The sequence below is a fragment of the Astatotilapia calliptera genome, chromosome 3, assembly GCF_900246225.1.
Source record: "Astatotilapia calliptera chromosome 3, fAstCal1.2, whole genome shotgun sequence".
NCBI classification, from domain to species: domain Eukaryota; kingdom Metazoa; phylum Chordata; class Actinopteri; order Cichliformes; family Cichlidae; genus Astatotilapia; species Astatotilapia calliptera.
In genome coordinates, this window is record NC_039304.1 from 5396608 (window position 1) to 5424186 (window position 27579).

At 39.1% G+C, this 27579-nt stretch overlaps 3 protein-coding genes across 3 annotated transcripts; all 3 read left to right on the forward strand.

Annotated features, from left to right (window-relative positions):
- Positions 1 to 3574: 3574 nt before the first annotated feature.
- Positions 3575 to 5155, forward strand: LOC113017357 (eotaxin-like). The gene is made up of 3 exons (XM_026160515.1): positions 3575 to 3968; positions 4048 to 4159; positions 4822 to 5155. Exons 1-3 carry the CDS (start codon positions 3899 to 3901, stop codon positions 4913 to 4915), a joined length of 276 nt encoding a protein of 91 aa, XP_026016300.1. The 5' UTR covers positions 3575 to 3898; the 3' UTR covers positions 4916 to 5155.
- Positions 5156 to 5846: 691 nt separating this feature from the next.
- Positions 5847 to 15289, forward strand: LOC113011568 (uncharacterized). Its single transcript, XM_026151101.1, has 7 exons — positions 5847 to 5893; positions 9819 to 9898; positions 12221 to 12376; positions 12640 to 12807; positions 13375 to 13536; positions 14308 to 14419; positions 15098 to 15289. The coding sequence occupies exons 1-7, from the start codon at positions 5847 to 5849 to the stop codon at positions 15189 to 15191; spliced, it is 819 nt and encodes a 272-aa protein (XP_026006886.1). The 3' UTR covers positions 15192 to 15289.
- A 919-nt stretch (positions 15290 to 16208) lies between these two features.
- Positions 16209 to 26020, forward strand: LOC113011574 (uncharacterized). The gene is made up of 7 exons (XM_026151116.1): positions 16209 to 16300; positions 20088 to 20167; positions 22490 to 22645; positions 22909 to 23076; positions 23646 to 23807; positions 24579 to 24690; positions 25369 to 26020. The coding sequence occupies exons 1-7, from the start codon at positions 16209 to 16211 to the stop codon at positions 25460 to 25462; spliced, it is 864 nt and encodes a 287-aa protein (XP_026006901.1). The 3' UTR covers positions 25463 to 26020.
- The last annotated feature ends 1559 nt before the right edge of the window (positions 26021 to 27579 follow it).

Genomic DNA, 27579 nt, shown 5'->3' on the forward strand with positions numbered 1-27579 from the left:
AGAAAATCAGTGGATCAGTCCCAGGTTCCTCCATTCTGCATGATAAAGTGCCCGTGGGTAAGACAGTACACGCCACCTAGCCCCCATGTTTGAAGCATTGAATGAATATGTCATGAACACTTTAAGTGCTTAAGATTAGAATATATATAAAGAAACCATGTCCTTCTAAAATATCATGGGTTAGTGCTGAAAAATTATGAAATGAATATACTACACAGTTGATTTGGGGTTCACCGGTTTTTGGAGATTTGACTTTCATTTATATTTATATGTGATCAAGTTTGTGTGAAATAATTTATACTTTTAAAAAAATAATTTATACATCATTTTACTACATATTGAAATACTTTCATTTGAAAATGCCCTAAAATAATTCATTTCAACTAAATAGGCCTATCTAGTTTCTAAACAATCCTGTAGCTGTCGTAACATCTTTGTCCCAGCAGGTGGCAGTGTGACCATGGTTTGGCCAGATGATAGCAGACAGAGGCACATGCTCCTTCTTTTCTGATAGTCTGATCATTTCTCTCCTATTTCAGCATTTTTTTAAAACCAAAACAGAAGCAAAAAGGGGGTAATGCCTGATATATTATATAGATTACTTATTTTACATTGGAACCTGAAAGAAATTAATTCTTATTTTCTCCTTAAGTATTTAAATACCCACAGAAGATATAGTTCGGTTGTAAACTTATGGACATAAGGTCATTCAAGCCATTCAGTTTCTTGCAGCAGCTCTGCAGCTCGTGATGTTACAGTGACACAACAACCAAACACTCCTTACTGAGGAGATCAACATATGAGATATCCTTCTGGTAAATGCTGGTTTCACTATTTATATCTAAAAACATAGATATCTATCATCTGTATCTATTATTATAGGATATACTGCACAACATAAAGCACCTTGAGGTAACTTTTGTTGTGATTTGGCGCTATATAAATAAAATTGAATTGAATTGTGTGAATGTTAGTTAGAAAGCACTAAGGAAATGTGTTTGTGCGAATGGGTGTGAATGGGTGAATGCACAAGTTGTGTAAAGCGCTTTGAGTGCTCAGAAGAATAGAAAAGCACTGTTAAGAACCATTTACTGCCATCTCCTCCAGCTTGCCCAGGGGAACACCAAGGCGTTCCCAGGCCAGCCAAGAGATATAATCCCTCCAGTGGTCTTGGTCTCTCCCGGGGCCTCCTCCTGGCGGGACGTGCCCGGTACACCTCACCTAGGAGCCAAGGATTTAGTCCCTACCCACATCTCATACCCATAGGTGAGGGTAGGGACGTAGATCGACCGGTAAATTGAAAGCTTTGCTTTTATACTCAGCTCTCTCTTCACCACGTACAGGCAGCAACCTGAGGGGAAACTAGGATACCCACTCCAGCCCGCCTCTCACCAGGGACAACTAGACTGAGACAGAGTCCAAGCCCTCTCCAGGGGACTGGTTCCAGAGCCCAAGCTGTGGGGTTGGTTGGTCTACAGGATGATGGGCCCATGTCACTTTTTCGGGCTGTGACCGGACGGGCCCCCCAATGGACTAAGACATGGCCACCAGACGCTCTCCCGCGGGCACCCTCCCCAGGCCTGGCTCCAGGGCAGGGCCCCAGTGACCCTATCCCGGGCAGGGTGAACTGTTCCCTTGGTGTTCTGCTCATAGGGGTCTTCTGAATCGCTCTTTGTCTGGTGCCTCAAAGTTCAGATTTCTAAGCTGAAAATTATGCAAATAAAGACCTTTCTCCATGTTAATTTCACCAATTTCCCTATAAATTAGAAAACATTTTAATTCAAAGAAATGTTCCTTATCTTCCTCATCATTTTGGGGCTACGCTGACTGACGGGCGGGCAGCATCAACACCCAAGTTTGTGAATCAGATAACTTGTGTAGGATTCTGAAATTGATACCACAGGTGCAGCTACTTAAAATAATGTATAAGTCTGAGTCCTGTGACCTTCTCAAGTCAAGGTGATCTCAAGGTCAGAGGTCAGGTCTTCACAAATAACAATTTTATCATTAGAGAAAAAATTACCAATAATCATCCCACAGATGTAATATTATCTACAGCTACTCTTAGTACCATTGATGTTAAGTTAGACTCTTTTTCTCCAATTGATCTTTCTGAGTTAACTTCAATAATTACTTCCTCCAAACCATCAACGTGTCTTTTAGACCCCATCCCTACAAAACTGCTCAAAGAAGTCCTGCCATTAATTAATGCTTCAGTCTTAAATATGATCAACCTATCTCTAATGATCGGCTATGTACCACAGGCCTTCAAGCTGGCTGTAGTTAAACCTTTACTCAAAAAGCATCTCTAGACCCAGCAGTCTTAGCTAATTATAGGCCAATCTCCAACCTTCCTTTCATATCAAAAATCCTTGAAAGAGTAGTTGTCAAACAGCTAACAGATCATCTGCAGAGGAATGGGTTATTTGAAGAGTTTCAGTCAGGTTTCAGAGCTCATCACAGCACAGAAACAGCTTTAGTGAAGGTTACAAATGATCTTCTTATGGCCTCTGACAGTGGACTCATCTCTGTGCTTGTCCTGCTAGACCTCAGTGCAGCGTTCGATACTGTCGACCCTAATATCCTATTAGAGCGATTAGAGCATGCTGTAGGTATTACAGGTGGTTTGTACTGCAGTGGTTTGTATCATATCTATCTAATAGACTCCAATTTGTTCATGTAAATGGAGAGTCCTCTTCACACACTGAGGTTAATTATGGAGTTCCACAGGGTTCAGTGCTAGGACCAATTCTGTTTACATTATACATGCTTCCCTTAGGCAGCATCATTAGAAGACATAACATACATTTTCACTGCTATGCAGATGACACCCAGCTCTATCTGTCCATGAAGCCAGATAACACACACCAATTAGCTAAACTGCAGGAATGTCTTAAAGACATGCTGGGGGATTCCCATGATGCATTGAGTTTTTCCTTTCCAGTCACCTTTCTCACTCACTATGTATTAACAGACCTCTCTGCATTGAATCATATCTGTTATTAATCTCTGTCTCTCTTCCACAGCATGTCTTTTATCCTGTCTTCCTTCTCTCACCCCAACCGGTCGCAGCAGATGGCCCCGCCCCTCCCTGAGCCTGGTTCTGCTGGAGGTTTCTTCCTGTTAAAAGGGAGTTTTTCCTTCCCACTGTCACTAAAGTGCTTGCTCATAGAGGGTCATATGATTGTTGGGTTTTTCTCTGTATCTACTGTACAATATAAAGCACCTTGAGGCGACTTTTGTTGTGATTTGGCGCTATATAAATAAAATTGAATTGAATTGTAAGTCTTAGGAATGCGATAATTTGAGAACAAGGCGCGGTGAATTTAGAAATTTATACCATTTGATTATCTACAAGTAGGACTAGCTCTGGTGGTTATCAATATTTTTTTTATTGTTATACTTTCTAAAAAGTTTGATCTTAATCCTCTTTACTCAGATGGAAATAGTCCCAACAACTGCTGCTGAAAGTTGTACCAAGAAGAATTAAAGCAAAACTCATGGAGTCATATGGACTGCTCAACGATTGTTTTAGCGTTTTTTTTGTGGTCATAATATTTTGTGACATATATTTTTTTAAAACTTTTGGGCGAGGGGGATGTAGAAGTTGGTTTTGTTGACAGTGTCATGCTTTGAGCTGCATCGCTGGGCTAAACCGCAGCTTCATTTCCTGTCAATGTAACCGAATGGAAAGTTCTGTCAGAGGCATTTTCAGCAATTTTTGAAACCACATCCACCCTCCCTCTTTCACACCAATGACACCCTATCTACCTTTAAAAAAAAGTATTGATCTTGATAAATGTAACAGCACACCACCTAATATTTAGAAGCCCTTGCTTGCGTCTGAAGAGCAGCTGTTGTCTTTATCGTCATCATCATCAACTCCTGAGGAATCATAATGAAAACCGCTCAGTTCCTTTTGCTGTGCATCCTTGGAGCTGCTTTGTTGCCTGCAGTTAACTGCAACAGTAAGATTACCTTAAGTGTCATCATTAAAAGAGAAGTTTTATTTTTTGAGTAAGTCTAATGAAATGTCTTTTTCCTCAGATGCAAATGGTCCCGACACCTGCTGTTTCAAGTTGTACCCGGGAAGAATTCAAGCAAACCTCATCAAGTCGTATCGACTGACTGATCACCGATGCCCAAAGTCTGCCATCATGTAAGTGAAGAAAACTGGGTTTATTTTATTTTCATAATGTTTAACACAAATACTGAAATTACTGTAATGAAAATTACGCAGTATGATCATTGTAACTGCAGAGTTTCTGGACAATTAAAAATTGTCATTTTACACATGATGCTCAGGACATAGTATGAGTTTGATACTTTTTATTTGAACTTGTATTTGTTCTCCTACTATTGTCTTTTAATTTTATCCTGTAAATGTTCAAGAAAAATGCACAAACTTGTTTTCATAATTTGATCAATTTTACGTGGATGTTTGGCTATTTTGCTTGTAAATTGTTTGAAATACACATTTAAGTGTTTATATTATGACATTTTGTCTACTGGTCATTTAAAAAAAAAAAAAAAAGTACATATTCGGGCATTCGAAACCACTGAACGGCTACCCTGAGGTACCCCTGAGCAAGGTAACGTCTCTTCACACTGCTCCCCGGATGCCTGATTGGTGGCTGCCCACTGCTTCACTAGAGTGAATGGGTTAAATGCAGAGAGTAATTTCCCTACTGGGATAAATAAAGTATACATTATTATTATTATTATTATTATTATTATTGTTATTTTTACAACATATTTACTGAGAGAATTTTGAAGCTTATTTAAAATTCAGATTTCTGAATTTCCACCTCTTTGTTTCAGCTTCATTACCAAAAAGTCTCGTTCAGTGTGTGTGGATGCGTCTGCCTCCTGGACCCAACGCATCATGAAAAGACTGGACCAGAGCTCTTTCTGAACCAGCTGCCTGCTCATCCTTACACATTGCTCTGCTTTGTCAGATAATATCATATAAAACGCATGCAAACTTGAGTTTTTATAATGACAGTTCTTTTACATGTGGTCCAAAGTTTATCTTTCAAGCGATTATAAGCCTGAAATAATCCACTGAACAGTCATGCCCTTTGATTGTGTAATGTCTCGTGGATGCTTTGTGCTATATATATTATGCTCCAAAATAAACACCTCACAAATACGACAAAGAGTCTGAAACTTTTTGTCTCTTCTTCGTTTCTTTGAAGCTTTAAGACTTGTCAAGTCTAATTTTCCTTTGATACAGTTTAAAATAAGGTTTTCTAAATAAATAACACATTTTATCAAATGTTCTGATGGAATATTTAGCAGTAATATATACAGTGATGAAGGATCGGGGCCTGTGGGGGTGGGGGATCCGGGGTAAGGGTAACATGTCCACACTCCTCTTCACACAGTCTGTGACTCACTCAAACCCACTCAACACTGGAATCCACTCATGTTCATCTAACAGGGTCCACCAGAAACAAGAAGGGGTCCAGGAAGATCTGTACAGAGAAAGGTTAGGAAAGGTTCGTTAGAAAAACATGAACAGATTCAAAAAGAGCACCGGGGCTACACTAACTGAGGTAAATGCAAAAATGCAGTGAAAAACGTCACCTCGCCGTTGGCTTACGTAGTGGCAGGAGCGTGCAAGGTGCTTTGAGTACCTGCAGTCTGACTAATCTTGTTCCAGAGTGCATCTATAGTAAAACTGACCTGTCTCATTCTTTCATTTAGAAGTTGATTTTGTGCTTTCCATAGTGCAAACTCTTGGGAACAAGTCTGCTTTGTCTGCATCTTTGGTTGAAATGGAGATGGTTACTCTAATCCACTAGTTTGCTTGATTCCTTTCATACTCCTGAACCAATTGAAGGATGTTCCTCCAAAAGTGCCAGGACCAATCACAAGTGATGAAAGGCAGGTGAGTAATTGCGACCAGGAGCGGAGGATCAAGGCGGGGACCATGAGCCGCACTGGTGAGAAGGAGTGAAGAGGAAGGAGGAACAACGAAAACACAACACCAGAGAGGACTGGAGGACCATGACAGTAGCATCCAGTATCTAAATATAAACAGTTTTTCCTGATTTACACTGAGCCTAAACTGACTTGCTTGATCTATATTACCGGGTCTGAACTCTGAGGAGGCCATTTCATGCCTTATGGTGTTTTATTGTGTAATTTTGTATCCAGGTGCACTTACACTGCATTGGCAGTGTGTCTGGGATCATTGTGAAAATTGAAGCCACTTGCCAATTAAACACTTTCCACATGGTAATGTATAGATGGAGTTACTCTCAGCTGATTCTTTATTCATTCACTACTGCACTCCTGTAGAGTGCAGTAGTGTTTTTAACCCAGTCCAGTTTATTGTCAAAGCGTACTCCTGTGAAATGAAACAAAGCCTCAAACCAGGACAGAAGCCCCACCATGTTTCCCAGATGTCTGTAAAAGCACATTATTGTACTTCTCTCCTGACCTGCCTCTGTACATACTGACTTAATTTAAATAAAACATTTCCAATTTGCATTCATAACTCCATGAGGCCTTTTAATACTGATACTCTAGCTCTTGTGTAATTTGTCATACCTCAGCTTTTCTCCTACTTTCCTTTTCTTAAGAATGGCTTCTTGATGGCTTCACTCAGATCATTTCTGATGATGCAGTAGATGAATCGAAGGTGCAGATGCAGCACTCAGATCTTCTGTATCAAGTTTTTTTTATGCTTTTCGATTTTTGTTTTGTTCTTGTCCATTTTCATTCTTTTTTTTCAGAACACACTACTCACCATATCAAGAAATGCTAAGCTTTGACTAGTAGCTCCTTGGGAATCAGTGGGCATAAAATGCAGATTTTTTTTCCTGTCAAATTGTGTTGTTGCCCTTTGCATTTGTTGTAGTTAAAATTAAGTAAGTAAAGTAATTAAAATAAGTAATTAAAATAATAAGAACAAACGTTTGTTTTGTGACAGGCTTCTAATGACAAAGATACAATTTAAAATAGGTTCTTTGCTAAGTTGTCTGTTATTTGTACACAAAAGTGGTTCATGTCTTGAGAAAGCCTGGAGAACTGAAGCTCAAGACCACTTTAAAAATAACAAGAGCACTCAGAATGCACAACTGCCCTCGAAGGACAAGAGCTACACAAACATTTTGAGATTTTTAAATGCTTTTTATTACAACATGCTGACATCAGCCTGCTTTTATACCAGTGCCTGACCTTTGACCTATATCTCTCTGTAAAGGTTCTCAGTCATCCAGGTCATCGTAGTCTAAGGAGCTTGGAAAGAAAAGCATCTGGACTTCTGTAAGTTTCCTTGAAGATGTTTCGCCTCTCATCCGAGAAGCTTCTTCAGTTCTAGGGTCAAATGGTGGACAGTCCCAGATTTAAGCCCTGTGGGAGTGTCCCCCGGAGAGGGAAAATCAACCCCCTAATGATCCTCTACCTAATCACACGAGCCAAGGTGTGAAAACGGGTGTAGCTTACAATCAGCCAAGGTTTCAGTTGAGCTTATCATGATACCTAGCCCCACCCTATCATGGGATTTCCTGAGGTCAGATGGCCCAGCATGTGAGTGAGCCACTCACAGCTAGATGAATCGAGGGTGCAGATGCAGCACTCAGACCTTCTTTGCCAAGTTTTTACTGGATTTTTTTCTATTTCTTAACACTTTCAGATTCTGTTTATCTTCTGTAGACTGTTTTTTTATGCTTGCCGTCCAGTTTCTTTATTGTTTTTGGGGGGGGGGGGGACACACTATTCACCATATAAAGAAATGCTAAGATTTGACAAGAAGCTCCTTGGGAATCAGTGGGCATCAGGTGACTTAACAAACATGAAAACATTTTTCTGAAAATGGAAGGTACAATGACTGGACTGAAATAAATGACAAAGTGGTGAAAGTAAAACTTAAAAAAAAAAGCCTGGAGAACTGAAGCTCAGGACCACTTTAAAATTAACAAGTGCACTCAGAAAGCACAACAATATGGTTTCTTGATATATTTTTATATTTTTCCAAGATCAACTTTTACCTTGGGTTCTAACAATGATGGTCAAGGTCAGTGCTTAGTCATTCTAGTTACACATTTCCCACAAGGCAAACTATTTTGTTGTTGTGAAGTCTGAAGTTGATCCACAAACAATTGTGGGTAATACAAAGGTTTTAATGATTAGCATATGTGGTGTGACCATGACCGTGACACTACACTTGTACAACAGCTAAAGAGCTGTTCTGTGCTAAATGTGTTATTCAAACGACAATACGACTAACACACACACTTCTGTGTAACAGTGACTGGCTTTTGGCAGTGTGGAAGTGAAAAAACACTGCCATCATCAGGCCAAACTTGAAATTTCATAATTACTCTACAAATTTTACTCTGCAAATTGTTATTGAAGCTTTGTGATGGCAACTGTCCACTGCAGCTATCCTTGTTCTTGCTGGGTTATGGTCCACTCCCACCATGGCTGAATATGTTGTTAAGAAAATGGATATTAATACTTTTTTATATACATTATGGATTCTTTATTTCCTTGAAAGTAGAGCAGGTCATCAAATATTGTCAAATGTATTTCTATAGCACATGTAAAAATAACAGCTGTTGACCAAAGTGCTGTAAAAGAATTTTTCTACTTTTCTACTCTGGTTTAGCACTTTACACAATTTACCTCATTCACACTCATTCATTGCCAAAGTGTGTTCTAGCTAATATTCACATTCTAATTAACACATCGGAGAGAAATGTGGAGTTTGGGCATGCAGACTGAAACAGGTTTTTTTTTAAACAGTAGATGACCTGCTCTCCCCTCTGAGCTACAACAACGCCTCATTTAATGGTAGATAAGATATACACTCTTGTACTATACAGTGTTCGTGTGATAGATAAGGAACTCTATGAATGTTTCTTAATCACTTTAAGTGCTTTTTAATACGTTTAGAAAATACTAAATAAATAATAATCATAAATCTTCAAAAGTCCTGCCATATGCCATCTGCTTACAAACTATCAGTGGTTAGTGCTTAAAAAATTAACATATGAATGTTCTACAGAGAAAGAGTCCATTTGGATTTTTTCAACCCCCTTTTTCGACTTTTACTGTCATCTATATTAATATGTGATCACAATTCATTTATAGCTTTATTGTTTTACTGTTAATGTAAATGTTTTCATTTAAAAATGTCCTAAATAAATAATCTCAACTGGAGATCTGGGCCCGTATCCCTAAAGATTCTGAGAATCCTCTCAGAGAGCTCCTTGCCAGGAGTTTTAGCTTAGAAGTGATTCCAGAACATTTTCAGTGAACTCTGAGCAAGGAATGGATGGGAAATCCTATCTTAGTGAGGAGGTGTGGTTGACCCCGTTGCTAGGTATGAGTCATCATTTCAAAAGCCGTGATTGGTTGATCCTACAAGTTTGATGGAAATGAGCTTTTGGTGATAACGAGCAAAGGATGTACCCTCAAATCAATAAACATAATTATACACTCTAATCTTATGCTGACTGTAATTGTAAATAATATTTCACATTCAAGAAAATATCTGGAAAATGAATAGTAAGCTATAGGGGTTATAGCCTAACATTAGAATCTAAAATATGTGAAAACTTAAACTCATTACACCCTGTTCAAATAATGATTCGTGTCTTATTTGCTCATATTAATATCCTAGCTGGCATATTTTGTACTTTCACTCCCATATGGATCCCATTGAAAACAAGATGGCCTATCTCAAGGGGCTGTCCTTAATGAAGTGGAAATCACAACGTTACAAGTCCAGTGTGGTCTTAACGAGGGTAACATGGCTCAGCTTTTATCAATGTCTGTGATTGCTGGCTGGTCTATTTATAAAGGCTTGTTAACAAATATCCTACAAACACAGAAAATGGAGGGAAAAAAAGGACTCGCAAGCCGAACTGGACTGAGGAGCAAGGTTTGTTGCTGGCCCAGTTGGTGAACGAACATAAAGGTATGTTACGAGGAAAATTTGGCCCAACTGTCACTAGCCAAGGCAAGAGGCGCGCCTGGGACACAATATCAGGATAGCCCGGCGGATCAAACACCATTCCCATCCGCAGCACCTGCTCCGTCAGCATCCCTGCAGGAGAGCAGATTGCAACTCACAATTGATGTGTTTGAACAACAAAAAAAAGTCCTTTCCCTTCAGGAGGAGTACTACCGCCTTAAAATTGAACACCTAAAAAATAAACCATTTACAGATTGTGTTCTGTGTCTTGCATTTAACAATTGCAGGTGATGTGCAGTAAAACTGTGGTAGTTCTTAATACCATCACAAGTTCTCAAAAGATATGGGGCTACAGCTTGCCTGAAATGTAAATTTGTGAAGTTTGCCCTGTAAGGCAGTCCACTCTGGGCTAGGTTCCCCTGTGGAATGTAAATATCTTCTTCACCACCATCCTCATCGCCATCCTCCAGAGGTTCTGCAATCTGTCTAACCTTGCAAATATTGTGTAATATTGCACAGGCTATGATGACTTTGCTGATTTTTTCAGGCCTCAGCCGCACCTCTCCGTGGAGAACATGAAAGCGCCTCTTAAGCTGGCCTATGCCACGCTCCACCACTGCTCTTGTCTTGTGGGCCCTACAATAGAATACAGAGACCTTTAATTATTTGATGGAAATATTGCACTACTTGGATGCTCTAACATATTGCTTGCATTTCATTTCCATGATTTTTGTATTGTTTGGCTTACCTGTTATAGTTTAGTTGGGGCCCTTGGCGTGGCTGGAGGTAAGGTGTAAGGAGCCATGGTTTGCATGGGTAGCCACTGTCCCCTAACAAGTGGCAATTAGCGTCTCTCAAAAAGCTGTCTGATGCCACTCTCGGAGAGCATTCTCGCATCATGTGTGGAGCCTGGCCGTTTAGCCACAATGTCCAAAATCTTACAGGTTGCATTGAAGACTATTTGCACATTGATGCTGTGGAAATTCCTCCTGTTAACAAAGACAGCCTCGTCCTCTGATGGTGCAATTATTCTCACATGTGTTCCATCAATTACACCCACAACGCCAGGGAATCCTGCAATGTCCATAAATGCCCTTTTATGTGTGTGTAAAGTGCGGGCATCCAGCGGGAATGAAACAAAATGTGTCACAATATTAGGTTGTGACAAAGCTGTCAGTGTTTGGGTGATGACTCTGCTGACAGAGGATTGGGACAGACCCAAGTCATCACTGCTGCATTGTTGCATTTTCCTGGTTGCCAAATACCTCAGGGTTGTGATTACTTTCGTCTCCAGTGTAATAGCGTTGTGGCGTCGAGTTGGTGAAGTAATTGCATCTCTAAGGAGATCCACCACAAACATGATTCCTGCACGATCCAATCTGTAGCGTCTCAATAATTCCCTGTCATCCAGTGTTTGCAGGACATCTCTGCCTCTTCTGTTGGTCATTTTGTGCAGCTGCTTAGGGGAACTCCTAAGCCACGAAAAGTCCTCTTCCCTGCTCTTAGCAGATCTTGCCTTAGGAGCCCTTTTAAGCGCTAGGAATCTTGAGGAATAGCTTTTATATTAACTGGGATTGTCGTGTCACTTTTAGGGGAAATTCTAAGAAAATGTCATGACTCTGAGAATTTTCTTAGAATTTGGCTGCTAGGAGCCACTTTTTGCACAAAGATTCTTTAGGGATATGGGCCCTGGTTTCTAAACCGGACTGTAGCTGTCGTAACATCGTCGTACCAAGAGGTGGCAGTGCGACCGTGGTTCTAAGGTGCATTTAAAACCCAGGAGGGCATGGAGCTACCTGCCAGAGAGCAGCAGGTAAGCGCATAGCCCGGTTAGCTGGTTAATTGCACTGATGGTACATTTTGTGCTCTGAAGACCAGACACTCTGATGATCACGTGCTGTTGGTTGTTGGTGGTTAAATGACAAACTGCTCAATTTAGAAACCCACAAACAGCCGCAGAGAGAGATGAAGTTATTTTAAAATATCTGAGGGCTGCTGTGCATCCTTCAGCATGTCTTTACTGCACACCATCTGTTACTGTGCTCACAGTGCCAGGTGCATGTGCATGTGCACTATAGCAGCACACAGAAACATGCAGTGGACTCATATTATCGTAGCTCTACTGAACATCATGTGGATTGCTTTCTTTTTACCTCCGCATCTTGTTCCAGGTAAGAGCTTTGCTTTTGGTGTTTTAAATAGAAAATGTTCATGTAAAATTATTCCTCCTATAATATATCATATTTCAAATATAATGATCGTTTTGAGGTGATGTCTTTTCATCTCCAGTGTTTGTGCAGAGAAGAAGCACGAGCATCTCTGATGAGGAAATCCTGTTGAGAGAGTTTTGTATTCAGCCTCCACCTGACATAAACTGGATATCAAGTGTACCAGCAGTCTACATCCCTGATAATAAAACCAACTCCACCAACACAAGCTTAAAAAGTAAGCTTCCTTTCTGCTTTCATCCCTGCTCAAACCAGAATTAAGACTCTCCAGAAGAGTGCTCTAGACTCCAGAGCATTCAGGACTCTGGAGATCAACATGTACCAAACCACTAACTACTGACTATTTAGTTCTATAGAAAATGGTGTCACCTTTCCTGGAATATACCATGTGTTGGAGGGCCTATAGTGTTTTTAGACATTTTAGTATATGTTTGAAAGTCCACCCAATTAAACACTGCTGTCTTGTATTTCAACCCTTAGGTGACCTGGATGAGACAACAGAAAATACTTCTCCTGTAGTGAAGCTGAAGGTCCCAGGAGTCACCACACTCTCAGAGTCAGTTTCTCACAGCAGCTCTGCAGCTCCTGATGTTAGACTGACACAACATCCGAATGCTCCTAACCAAGCAGAATATCTTCCTGGTAACAGTGAGTTAGTGTGTTGCTGCTTTTATTATTCGTATCTTAAAATGTGGATGAACAACTTGCCAAATGTTTTGTACCACCAGTAATCTGTCATTGTACATTGTTCAAAATGCAACAGTTATTACATATGATAAAACTTTTACCCTAAAATGTTTAGACAATTTAGAGACAGTCCAGCAGAAGGCCTGTGTTGAAGTGGCACCTTCACACATTCTGCTGGAGGGAAATTATATAAAATACCCATTTATGTGTTATATTATGAAGGTTTGTCTACTGAGTTTTTATATAAATAAGTACATATTTATTGTGGTAGAATTTTTAAGTTGGCTTTAACAAGTATTTTCCCCATCATAAACGAAGAATGTGAATATAAAATGCAGTTTTTAAAATGATTTATTATCATTAAAACACTAGCCAAAGCTACCTGAATCTTTGTGAATTGTTAAAAACAAGAAAGTTGTTTTTTGGGGTGTTTTTTTTTTTTTTTTTTTTTTTTTTTTTTTTTTTTTTTTTTTGCATTATTTTCTTTGTATACAGCTAAATAGTTTTGTCCTGTATTTCAACCCTTAGAAGACCTGGATGAGACAACGGCAACTACTTCTCCTGTAGTGAAGCTCCCAAGAGTCAACACACCGTCAGAGAAGGTTTCTCACAGACGCTCTGCACATCCTTGTGATAGAGTGAAACGGCAACTGAACTTTCCTTACCAAAGTTTTCGACATAAGAGATCTAGTAAGGGTGCTGATTTCACGATATGGATGAATAGTTTGTGAATTCTTTTGTACCAGCACTAATCAATTATTGCACATTGCTCAGAATCCTCACATCATTAATATTTTCATTACTTTAGTGCCGGTTCTAAACAAAATAAAAGGTCAGGTTGCATCACCACTGCACCTCTGTCTGATCTGGAAGTGATCAATAAATGAAAAAACTTTCATTTCATATTCTGATCAGTTTTTACGTGTTTGGATACTTTGCTTTCATCATATGTTGCACACACTAGAAGGCAGTTGTTTGAAAAAATAAAGTACATATTTATTGAGATAGAATTTTGAACCTGGCTTTAATCAAAGTTCAGATTTCTGAACTTAAAATGATGTAAATAAAGACATATTTTCCATGTTAATTTCCCCAACTTCCCTTTAAAATATAGCACTTTCGAAAAATTTTAATACAAAGAAATGTTCCTAATCTTCCTCATCATTTTGGTGCTACCCTGCCAGACAGGTAGGCAGCAACAGCAGCCAAGTTTGTGAACGATATAACTTGTGAAGGATTTTCAAACTGATACTAAAAATATCAGGCAAGTCTAAATCCCGGTGACCTTGAACTCAAGGTCAGAAGTTTTCCTAAAAGTGTTGGGAATGCAAAAACTTGAGAACAAGGCGAGGTGGATTTTGAAATGTAAACCATGTGTGTATTTACTAGGAAGATGAGGGGTAGCACTCGTGACCGTCAGTATGTTTTTTTTACTGTCTGATCTTAATGCTCTTTACTCAGCTGGAAATGGTCCCGACAACTGCTGCTTCAAGTTTTACCCAAGAAGAATTAGAGCAGACCTTGTGGAGTCGTATTACCTGACTGATCACCGATGCCTAAAGCCTGGTGCCATGTAAGTGAAGAAATCTGGGTTTATTTTATTTTCATAATGTTTAACACAAATACTGAAAATACTGTAATGAAAATTATGCAGTATGATCATTGTAACTGCAGAGTTTCTGGACAATTAAAAATTGTCATTTTACACATGATGCTCAGGACATAGTATGAGTTTGATACTTTTTATTTGAACTTGTATTTGTTCTCCTACTATTGTCTTTTAATTTTATCCTGTAAATGTTCAAGAAAAATGCACAAACTTGTTTTCATAATTTGATCAATTTTACGTGGATGTTTGGCTACTTTGCTTGTAAATTGTTTGAAATACACATTTAAGTGTTTATATTATGACATTTTGTCTACTGGTCATTTAAAAAAAAAAAAAAAAAGTATATATTCGGGCATTCGAAACCACTGAACGGCTACCCTGAGGTACCCCTGAGCAAGGTAACGTCTCTTCACACTGCTCCCCGGGCGCCTGATTGGTGGCTGCCCACTGCTTCACTAGAGTGAATGGGTTAAATGCAGAGAGTAATTTCCCTACTGGGATAAATAAAGTATACATTATTATTATTATTATTATTATTATTATTATTATTATTATTGTTGTTATTTTTACAACATATTTACTGAGAGAATTTTGAAGCTTATTTAAAATTCAGATTTCTGAATTTCCACCTCTTTGTTTCAGCTTCATTACCAAAAAGTCTCGTTCAGTGTGTGTGGATGCGTCTGCCTCCTGGACCCAACGCATCATGAAAAGACTGGACCAGAGCTCTTTCTGAACCAGCTGCCTGCTCATCCTTACACATTGCTCTGCTTTGTCAGATAATATCATATAAAACGCATGCAAACTTGAGTTTTTATAATGACAGTTCTTTTACATGTGCGTCCAAAGTTTATCTTTCAAGCGATTATAAGCCTGAAATAATCCACTGAACAGTCACGCCCTTTGATTGTGTAATGTCTCGTGGATGCTTTGTGCTATATATATATATTATGCTCCAAAATAAACACCTCACAAATACGACAAAGGAGTCTGAAACTTTTTGTCTCTTCTTCGTTTCTTTGAAGCTTTAAGACTTGTCAAGTCTAATTTTCCTTTGATACAGTTTAAAATAAGGTTTTCTAAATAAATAACACATTTTATCAAATGTTCTGATGGAATATTTAGCAGTAATATATACAGTGATGAAGGATCGGGGCCTGTGGGGATCCGGGGTAAGGGTAACATGTCCACACTCCTCTTCACACAGTCTGTGACTCACTCAAACCCACTCAACACTGGAATCCACTCATGTTCATCTAACAGGGTCCACCAGAAACAAGAAGGGGTCCAGGAAGATCTGTACAGAGAAAGGTTAGGAAAGGTTCGTTAGAAAAACATGAACAGATTCAAAAAGAGCACCGGGGCTACACTAACTGAGGTAAATGCAAAAATGCAGTGAAAACGTCACCTCGCCGTTGGCTTACGTAGTGGCAGGAGCGTGCAAGGTGCTTTGAGTACCTGCAGTCTGACTAATCTTGTTCCAGAGTGCATCTATAGTAAAACTGACCTGTCTCATTCTTTCATTTAGAAGTTGATTTTTGCTTTCCATAGTGCAAACTCTTGGGAACAAGTCTGCTTTGTCTGCATCTTTGGTTGAAATGGAGATGGTTACTCTAATCCACTAGTTTGCTTGATTCCTTTCATACTCCTGAACCAATTGAAGGTGTTCCTCCTAAAAGTGCCAGGACCAATCACAAGTGATGAAAGGTAGGTGAGTAATTGCGACCAGGAGCGGAGGATCAAGGCGGGGACCATGAGCCGCACTGGCGAGAAGAGTGAAGAGGAAGGAGGAACAACGAAAACACAACACCAGAGAGGACTGGAGGACCATGACAGTAGCATCCAGTATCTAAATATAAACAGTTTTTCCTGATTTACACTGAGCCTAAACTGACTTGCTTGATCTATATTACCGGGTCTGAACTCTGAGGAGGCCATTTCATGCCTTATGGTGTTTTATTGTGTAATTTTGTATCCAGGTGCACTTACACTGCATTGGCAGTGTGTCTGGGATCATTGTGAAAATTGAAGCCACTTGCCAATTAAACACTTTCCACATGGTAATGTATAGATGGAGTTACTCTCAGCTGATTCTTTATTCATTCACTACTGCACTCCTGTAGAGTGCAGTAGTGTTTTTAACCCAGTCCAGTTTATTGTCAAAGCGTACTCCTGTGAAATGAAACAAAGCCTCAAACCAGGACAGAAGCCCCACCATGTTTCCCAGATGTCTGTAAAAGCACATTATTGTACTTCTCTCCTGACCTGCCTCTGTACATACTGACTTAATTTAAATAAAACATTTCCAATTTGCATTCATAACTCCATGAGGCCTTTTAATACTGATACTCTAGCTCTTGTGTAATTTGTCATACCTCAGCTTTTCTCCTACTTTCCTTTTCTTAAGAATGGCTTCTTGATGGCTTCACTCAGATCATTTCTGATGATGCAGTAGATGAATCGAAGGTGCAGATGCAGCACTCAGATCTTCTGTATCAAGTTTTTTTTATGCTTTTCGATTTTTGTTTTGTTCTTGTCCATTTTCATTCTTTTTTTCAGAACACACTACTCACCATATCAAGAAATGCTAAGCTTGACTAGTAGCTCCTTGGGAATCAGTGGGCATAAAATGCAGATTTTTTTCCTGTCAAATTGTGTTGTTGCCCTTTGCATTTGTTGTAGTTAAAATTAAGTAAGTAAAGTAATTAAAATAAGTAATTAAAATAATAAGAACAAACGTTTGTTTTGTGACAGGCTTCTAATGACAAAGATACAATTTAAAATAGGTTCTTTGCTAAGTTGTCTGTTATTTGTACACAAAAGTGGTTCATGTCTTGAGAAAGCCTGGAGAACTGAAGCTCAAGACCACTTTAAAAATAACAAGAGCACTCAGAATGCACAACTGCCCTCGAAGGACAAGAGCTACACAAACATTTTGAGATTTTTTAAATGCTTTTTATTACAACATGCTGACATCAGCCTGCTTTTATACCAGTGCCTGACCTTTGACCTATATCTCTCTGTAAAGGTTCTCAGTCATCCAGGTCATCGTAGTCTAAGGAGCTTGGAAAGAAAAGCATCTGGACTTCTGTAAGTTTCCTTGAAGATGTTTCGCCTCTCATCCGAGAAGCTTCTTCAGTTCTAGGGTCAAATGGTGGACAGTCCCAGATTTAAGCCCTGTGGGAGTGTCCCCCGGAGAGGGAAAATCAACCCCCTAATGATCCTCTACCTAATCACACGAGCCAAGGTGTGAAAACGGGTGTAGCTTACAATCAGCCAAGGTTTCAGTTGAGCTTATCATGATACCTAGCCCCACCCTATCATGGGATTTCCTGAGGTCAGATGGCCCAGCATGTGAGTGAGCCCACTCACAGCTAGATGAATCGAGGGTGCAGATGCAGCACTCAGACCTTCTTTGCCAAGTTTTTACTGGATTTTTTTCTATTTCTTAACACTTTCAGATTCTGTTTATCTTCTGTAGACTGTTTTTTTATGCTTGCCGTCCAGTTTCTTTATTGTTTTTTGGGGGGGGGACACACTATTCACCATATAAAGAAATGCTAAGATTTGACAAGAAGCTCCTTGGGAATCAGTGGGCATCAGGTGACTTAACAAACATGAAAACATTTTTCTGAAAATGGAAGGTACAATGACTGGACTGAAATAAATGACAAAGTGGTGAAAGTAAAACTTAAAAAAAAAAGCCTGGAGAACTGAAGCTCAGGACCACTTTAAAATTAACAAGTGCACTCAGAAAGCACAACAACATGGTTTCTTGATATATTTTTTATATTTTTCCAAGATCAACTTTTACCTTGGATTCTAACAATGATGGTCAAGGTCAGTGCTTAGTCATCCTAGTTACACATTTCCCACAAGGCAAACTATTTTGTTGTTGTGAAGTCTGAAGTTGATCCACAAACAATTGTGGGTAATACAAAGGTTTTAATGATTAGCATATGTGGTGTGACCATGACCGTGACACTACACTTGTACAACAGCTAAAGAGCTGTTCTGTGCTAAATGTGTTATTCAAACGACAATACGACTAACACACACACTTCTGTGTAACAGTGACTGGCTTTTGGCAGTGTGGAAGTGAAAAAACACTGCCATCATCAGGCCAAACTTGAAATTTCATAATTACTCTACAAATTTTACTCTGCAAATTGTTATTGAAGCTTTGTGATGGCAACTGTCCACTGCAGCTATCCTTGTTCTTGCTGGGTTATGGTCCACTCCCACCATGGCTGAATATGTTGTTAAGAAAATGGATATTAATACTTTTTTATATACATTATGGATTCTTTATTTCCTTGAAAGTAGAGCAGGTCATCAAATATTGTCAAATGTATTTCTATAGCACATGTAAAAATAACAGCTGTTGACCAAAGTGCTGTAAAAGAATTTTTCTACTTTTCTACTCTGGTTTAGCACTTTACACAATTTACCTCATTCACACTCATTCATTGCCAAAGTGTGTTCTAGCTAATATTCACATTCTAATTAACACATCGGAGAGAAATGTGGAGTTTGGGCATGCAGACTGAAACAGGTTTTTTTTTAAACAGTAGATGACCTGCTCTCCCCTCTGAGCTACAACAACGCCTCATTTAATGGTAGATAAGATATACACTCTTGTACTATACAGTGTTCGTGTGATAGATAAGGAACTCTATGAATGTTTCTTAATCACTTTAAGTGCTTTTTAATACGTTTAGAAAATACTAAATAAATAATAATCATAAATCTTCAAAAGTCCTGCCATATGCCATCTGCTTACAAACTATCAGTGGTTAGTGCTTAAAAAATTAACATATGAATGTTCTACAGAGAAAGAGTCCATTTGGATTTTTTCAACCCCCTTTTTCGACTTTTACTGTCATCTATATTAATATGTGATCACAATTCATTTATAGCTTTATTGTTTTACTGTTAATGTAAATGTTTTCATTTAAAAATGTCCTAAATAAATAATCTCAACTGGAGATCTGGGCCCGTATCCCTAAAGATTCTGAGAATCCTCTCAGAGAGCTCCTTGCCAGGAGTTTTAGCTTAGAAGTGATTCCAGAACATTTTCAGTGAACTCTGAGCAAGGAATGGATGGGAAATCCTATCTTAGTGAGGAGGTGTGGTTGACCCCGTTGCTAGGTATGAGTCATCATTTCAAAAGCCGTGATTGGTTGATCCTACAAGTTTGATGGAAATGAGCTTTTGGTGATAACGAGCAAAGGATGTACCCTCAAATCAATAAACATAATTATACACTCTAATCTTATGCTGACTGTAATTGTAAATAATATTTCACATTCAAGAAAATATCTGGAAAATGAATAGTAAGCTATAGGGGTTATAGCCTAACATTAGAATCTAAAATATGTGAAAACTTAAACTCATTACACCCTGTTCAAATAATGATTCGTGTCTTATTTGCTCATATTAATATCCTAGCTGGCATATTTTGTACTTTCACTCCCATATGGATCCCATTGAAAACAAGATGGCCTATCTCAAGGGGCTGTCCTTAATGAAGTGGAAATCACAACGTTACAAGTCCAGTGTGGTCTTAACGAGGGTAACATGGCTCAGCTTTTATCAATGTCTGTGATTGCTGGCTGGTCTATTTATAAAGGCTTGTTAACAAATATCCTACAAACACAGAAAATGGAGGGAAAAAAAGGACTCGCAAGCCGAACTGGACTGAGGAGCAAGGTTTGTTGCTGGCCCAGTTGGTGAACGAACATAAAGGTATGTTACGAGGAAAATTTGGCCCAACTGTCACTAGCCAAGGCAAGAGGCGCGCCTGGGACACAATATCAGGATAGCCCGGCGGATCAAACACCATTCCCATCCGCAGCACCTGCTCCGTCAGCATCCCTGCAGGAGAGCAGATTGCAACTCACAATTGATGTGTTTGAACAACAAAAAAAAGTCCTTTCCCTTCAGGAGGAGTACTACCGCCTTAAAATTGAACACCTAAAAAATAAACCATTTACAGATTGTGTTCTGTGTCTTGCATTTAACAATTGCAGGTGATGTGCAGTAAAACTGTGGTAGTTCTTAATACCATCACAAGTTCTCAAAAGATATGGGGCTACAGCTTGCCTGAAATGTAAATTTGTGAAGTTTGCCCTGTAAGGCAGTCCACTCTGGGCTAGGTTCCCCTGTGGAATGTAAATATCTTCTTCACCACCATCCTCATCGCCATCCTCCAGAGGTTCTGCAATCTGTCTAACCTTGCAAATATTGTGTAATATTGCACAGGCTATGATGACTTTGCTGATTTTTTCAGGCCTCAGCCGCACCTCTCCGTGGAGAACATGAAAGCGCCTCTTAAGCTGGCCTATGCCACGCTCCACCACTGCTCTTGTCTTGTGGGCCCTACAATAGAATACAGAGACCTTTAATTATTTGATGGAAATATTGCACTACTTGGATGCTCTAACATATTGCTTGCATTTCATTTCCATGATTTTTGTATTGTTTGGCTTACCTGTTATAGTTTAGTTGGGGCCCTTGGCGTGGCTGGAGGTAAGGTGTAAGGAGCCATGGTTTGCATGGGTAGCCACTGTCCCCTAACAAGTGGCAATTAGCGTCTCTCAAAAAGCTGTCTGATGCCACTCTCGGAGAGCATTCTCGCATCATGTGTGGAGCCTGGCCGTTTAGCCACAATGTCCAAAATCTTACAGGTTGCATTGAAGACTATTTGCACATTGATGCTGTGGAAATTCCTCCTGTTAACAAAGACAGCCTCGTCCTCTGATGGTGCAATTATTCTCACATGTGTTCCATCAATTACACCCACAACGCCAGGGAATCCTGCAATGTCCATAAATGCCCTTTTATGTGTGTGTAAAGTGCGGGCATCCAGCGGGAATGAAACAAAATGTGTCACAATATTAGGTTGTGACAAAGCTGTCAGTGTTTGGGTGATGACTCTGCTGACAGAGGATTGGGACAGACCCAAGTCATCACTGCTGCATTGTTGCATTTTCCTGGTTGCCAAATACCTCAGGGTTGTGATTACTTTCGTCTCCAGTGTAATAGCGTTGTGGCGTCGAGTTGGTGAAGTAATTGCATCTCTAAGGAGATCCACCACAAACATGATTCCTGCACGATCCAATCTGTAGCGTCTCAATAATTCCCTGTCATCCAGTGTTTGCAGGACATCTCTGCCTCTTCTGTTGGTCATTTTGTGCAGCTGCTTAGGGGAACTCCTAAGCCACGAAAAGTCCTCTTCCCTGCTCTTAGCAGATCTTGCCTTAGGAGCCCTTTTAAGCGCTAGGAATCTTGAGGAATAGCTTTTATATTAACTGGGATTGTCGTGTCACTTTTAGGGGAAATTCTAAGAAAATGTCATGACTCTGAGAATTTTCTTAGAATTTGGCTGCTAGGAGCCACTTTTTGCACAAAGATTCTTTAGGGATATGGGCCCTGGTTTCTAAACCGGACTGTAGCTGTCGTAACATCGTCGTACCAAGAGGTGGCAGTGCGACCGTGGTTCTAAGGTGCATTTAAAACCCAGGAGGGCATGGAGCTACCTGCCAGAGAGCAGCAGGTAAGCGCATAGCCCGGTTAGCTGGTTAATTGCACTGATGGTACATTTTGTGCTCTGAAGACCAGACACTCTGATGATCACGTGCTGTTGGTTGTTGGTGGTTAAATGACAAACTGCTCAATTTAGAAACCCACAAACAGCCGCAGAGAGAGATGAAGTTATTTTAAAATATCTGAGGGCTGCTGTGCATCCTTCAGCATGTCTTTACTGCACACCATCTGTTACTGTGCTCACAGTGCCAGGTGCATGTGCATGTGCACTATAGCAGCACACAGAAACATGCAGTGGACTCATATTATCGTAGCTCTACTGAACATCATGTGGATTGCTTTCTTTTTACCTCCGCATCTTGTTCCAGGTAAGAGCTTTGCTTTTGGTGTTTTAAATAGAAAATGTTCATGTAAAATTATTCCTCCTATAATATATCATATTTCAAATATAATGATCGTTTTGAGGTGATGTCTTTTCATCTCCAGTGTTTGTGCAGAGAAGAAGCACGAGCATCTCTGATGAGGAAATCCTGTTGAGAGAGTTTTGTATTCAGCCTCCACCTGACATAAACTGGATATCAAGTGTACCAGCAGTCTACATCCCTGATAATAAAACCAACTCCACCAACACAAGCTTAAAAAGTAAGCTTCCTTTCTGCTTTCATCCCTGCTCAAACCAGAATTAAGACTCTCCAGAAGAGTGCTCTAGACTCCAGAGCATTCAGGACTCTGGAGATCAACATGTACCAAACCACTAACTACTGACTATTTAGTTCTATAGAAAATGGTGTCACCTTTCCTGGAATATACCATGTGTTGGAGGGCCTATAGTGTTTTTAGACATTTTAGTATATGTTTGAAAGTCCACCCAATTAAACACTGCTGTCTTGTATTTCAACCCTTAGGTGACCTGGATGAGACAACAGAAAATACTTCTCCTGTAGTGAAGCTGAAGGTCCCAGGAGTCACCACACTCTCAGAGTCAGTTTCTCACAGCAGCTCTGCAGCTCCTGATGTTAGACTGACACAACATCCGAATGCTCCTAACCAAGCAGAATATCTTCCTGGTAACAGTGAGTTAGTGTGTTGCTGCTTTTATTATTCGTATCTTAAAATGTGGATGAACAACTTGCCAAATGTTTTGTACCACCAGTAATCTGTCATTGTACATTGTTCAAAATGCAACAGTTATTACATATGATAAAACTTTTACCCTAAAATGTTTAGACAATTTAGAGACAGTCCAGCAGAAGGCCTGTGTTGAAGTGGCACCTTCACACATTCTGCTGGAGGGAAATTATATAAAATACCCATTTATGTGTTATATTATGAAGGTTTGTCTACTGAGTTTTTATATAAATAAGTACATATTTATTGTGGTAGAATTTTTAAGTTGGCTTTAACAAGTATTTTCCCCATCATAAACGAAGAATGTGAATATAAAATGCAGTTTTTAAAATGATTTATTATCATTAAAACACTAGCCAAAGCTACCTGAATCTTTGTGAATTGTTAAAAACAAGAAAGTTGTTTTTTGGGGTGTTTTTTTTTTTTTTTTTTTTTTTTTTTTTTTTTTTTTTTTTTTTTGCATTATTTTCTTTGTATACAGCTAAATAGTTTTGTCCTGTATTTCAACCCTTAGAAGACCTGGATGAGACAACGGCAACTACTTCTCCTGTAGTGAAGCTCCCAAGAGTCAACACACCGTCAGAGAAGGTTTCTCACAGACGCTCTGCACATCCTTGTGATAGAGTGAAACGGCAACTGAACTTTCCTTACCAAAGTTTTCGACATAAGAGATCTAGTAAGGGTGCTGATTTCACGATATGGATGAATAGTTTGTGAATTCTTTTGTACCAGCACTAATCAATTATTGCACATTGCTCAGAATCCTCACATCATTAATATTTTCATTACTTTAGTGCCGGTTCTAAACAAAATAAAAGGTCAGGTTGCATCACCACTGCACCTCTGTCTGATCTGGAAGTGATCAATAAATGAAAAAACTTTCATTTCATATTCTGATCAGTTTTTACGTGTTTGGATACTTTGCTTTCATCATATGTTGCACACACTAGAAGGCAGTTGTTTGAAAAAATAAAGTACATATTTATTGAGATAGAATTTTGAACCTGGCTTTAATCAAAGTTCAGATTTCTGAACTTAAAATGATGTAAATAAAGACATATTTTCCATGTTAATTTCCCCAACTTCCCTTTAAAATATAGCACTTTCGAAAAATTTTAATACAAAGAAATGTTCCTAATCTTCCTCATCATTTTGGTGCTACCCTGCCAGACAGGTAGGCAGCAACAGCAGCCAAGTTTGTGAACGATATAACTTGTGAAGGATTTTCAAACTGATACTAAAAATATCAGGCAAGTCTAAATCCCGGTGACCTTGAACTCAAGGTCAGAAGTTTTCCTAAAAGTGTTGGGAATGCAAAAACTTGAGAACAAGGCGAGGTGGATTTTGAAATGTAAACCATGTGTGTATTTACTAGGAAGATGAGGGGTAGCACTCGTGACCGTCAGTATGTTTTTTTTACTGTCTGATCTTAATGCTCTTTACTCAGCTGGAAATGGTCCCGACAACTGCTGCTTCAAGTTTTACCCAAGAAGAATTAGAGCAGACCTTGTGGAGTCGTATTACCTGACTGATCACCGATGCCTAAAGCCTGGTGCCATGTAAGTGAAGAAATCTGGGTTTATTTTATTTTCATAATGTTTAACACAAATACTGAAAATACTGTAATGAAAATTATGCAGTATGATCATTGTAACTGCAGAGTTTCTGGACAATTAAAAATTGTCATTTTACACATGATGCTCAGGACATAGTATGAGTTTGATACTTTTTATTTGAACTTGTATTTGTTCTCCTACTATTGTCTTTTAATTTTATCCTGTAAATGTTCAAGAAAAATGCACAAACTTGTTTTCATAATTTGATCAATTTTACGTGGATGTTTGGCTACTTTGCTTGTAAATTGTTTGAAATACACATTTAAGTGTTTATATTATGACATTTTGTCTACTGGTCATTTAAAAAAAAAAAAAAAAAGTATATATTCGGGCATTCGAAACCACTGAACGGCTACCCTGAGGTACCCCTGAGCAAGGTAACGTCTCTTCACACTGCTCCCCGGGCGCCTGATTGGTGGCTGCCCACTGCTTCACTAGAGTGAATGGGTTAAATGCAGAGAGTAATTTCCCTACTGGGATAAATAAAGTATACATTATTATTATTATTATTATTATTATTATTATTATTATTATTGTTGTTATTTTTACAACATATTTACTGAGAGAATTTTGAAGCTTATTTAAAATTCAGATTTCTGAATTTCCACCTCTTTGTTTCAGCTTCATTACCAAAAAGTCTCGTTCAGTGTGTGTGGATGCGTCTGCCTCCTGGACCCAACGCATCATGAAAAGACTGGACCAGAGCTCTTTCTGAACCAGCTGCCTGCTCATCCTTACACATTGCTCTGCTTTGTCAGATAATATCATATAAAACGCGTGCAAACTTGAGTTTTTATAATGACAGTTCTTTTACATGTGGTCCAAAGTTTATCTTTCAAGCGATTATAAGCCTGAAATAATCCACTGAACAGTCACGCCCTTTGATTGTGTAATGTCTCGTGGATGCTTTGTGCTATATATATATATTATGCTCCAAAATAAACACCTCACAAATACGACAAAGAGTCTGAAACTTTTTGTCTCTTCTTCGTTTCTTTGAAGCTTTAAGACTTGTCAAGTCTAATTTTCCTTTGATACAGTTTAAAATAAGGTTTTCTAAATAAATAACACATTTTATCAAATGTTCTGATGGAATATTTAGCAGTAATATATACAGTGATGAAGGATCGGGGCCTGTGGGGGATCCGGGGTAAGGGTAACATGTCCACACTCCTCTTCACACAGTCTGTGACTCACTCAAACCCACTCAACACTGGAATCCACTCATGTTCATCTAACAGGGTCCACCAGAAACAAGAAGGGGTCCAGGAAGATCTGTACAGAGAAAGGTTAGGAAAGGTTCGTTAGAAAAACATGAACAGATTCAAAAAGAGCACCGGGGCTACACTAACTGAGGTAAATGCAAAAATGCAGTGAAAAACGTCACCTCGCCGTTGGCTTACGTAGTGGCAGGAGCGTGCAAGGTGCTTTGAGTACCTGCAGTCTGACTAATCTTGTTCCAGAGTGCATCTATAGTAAAACTGACCTGTCTCATTCTTTCATTTAGAAGTTGATTTTGTGCTTTCCATAGTGCAAACTCTTGGGAACAAGTCTGCTTTGTCTGCATCTTTGGTTGAAATGGAGATGGTTACTCTAATCCACTAGTTTGCTTGATTCCTTTCATACTCCTGAACCAATTGAAGGGTGTTCCTCCTAAAGTGCCAGGACCAATCACAAGTGATGAAAGGTAGGTGAGTAATTGCGACCAGGAGCGGAGGATCAAGGCGGGGACCATGAGCCGCACTGGTGAGAAGGAGTGAAGAGGAAGGAGGAACAACGAAAACACAACACCAGAGAGGACTGGAGGACCATGACAGTAGCATCCAGTATCTAAATATAAACAGTTTTTCCTGATTTACACTGAGCCTAAACTGACTTGCTTGATCTATATTACCGGGTCTGAACTCTGAGGAGGCCATTTCATGCCTTATGGTGTTTTATTGTGTAATTTTGTATCCAGGTGCACTTACACTGCATTGGCAGTGTGTCTGGGATCATTGTGAAAATTGAAGCCACTTGCCAATTAAACACTTTCCACATGGTAATGTATAGATGGAGTTACTCTCAGCTGATTCTTTATTCATTCACTACTGCACTCCTGTAGAGTGCAGTAGTGTTTTTAACCCAGTCCAGTTTATTGTCAAAGCGTACTCCTGTGAAATGAAACAAAGCCTCAAACCAGGACAGAAGCCCCACCATGTTTCCCAGATGTCTGTAAAAGCACATTATTGTACTTCTCTCCTGACCTGCCTCTGTACATACTGACTTAATTTAAATAAAACATTTCCAATTTGCATTCATAACTCCATGAGGCCTTTTAATACTGATACTCTAGCTCTTGTGTAATTTGTCATACCTCAGCTTTTCTCCTACTTTCCTTTTCTTAAGAATGGCTTCTTGATGGCTTCACTCAGATCATTTCTGATGATGCAGTAGATGAATCGAAGGTGCAGATGCAGCACTCAGATCTTCTGTATCAAGTTTTTTTTATGCTTTTCGATTTTTGTTTTGTTCTTGTCCATTTTCATTCTTTTTTTCAGAACACACTACTCACCATATCAAGAAATGCTAAGCTTTGACTAGTAGCTCCTCGGGAATCAGTGGGCATAAAATGCAGATTTTTTTTCCTGTCAAATTGTGTTGTTGCCCTTTGCATTTGTTGTAGTTAAAATTAAGTAATTAAAGTAATTAAAATAAGTAATTAAAATAATAAGAACAAACGTTTGTTTTGTGACAGGCTTCTAATAACAAAGATACAATTTAAAATAGGTTCTTTGCTAAGTTGTCTGTTATTTGTACACAAAAGTGGTTCATGTCTTGAGAAAGCCTGGA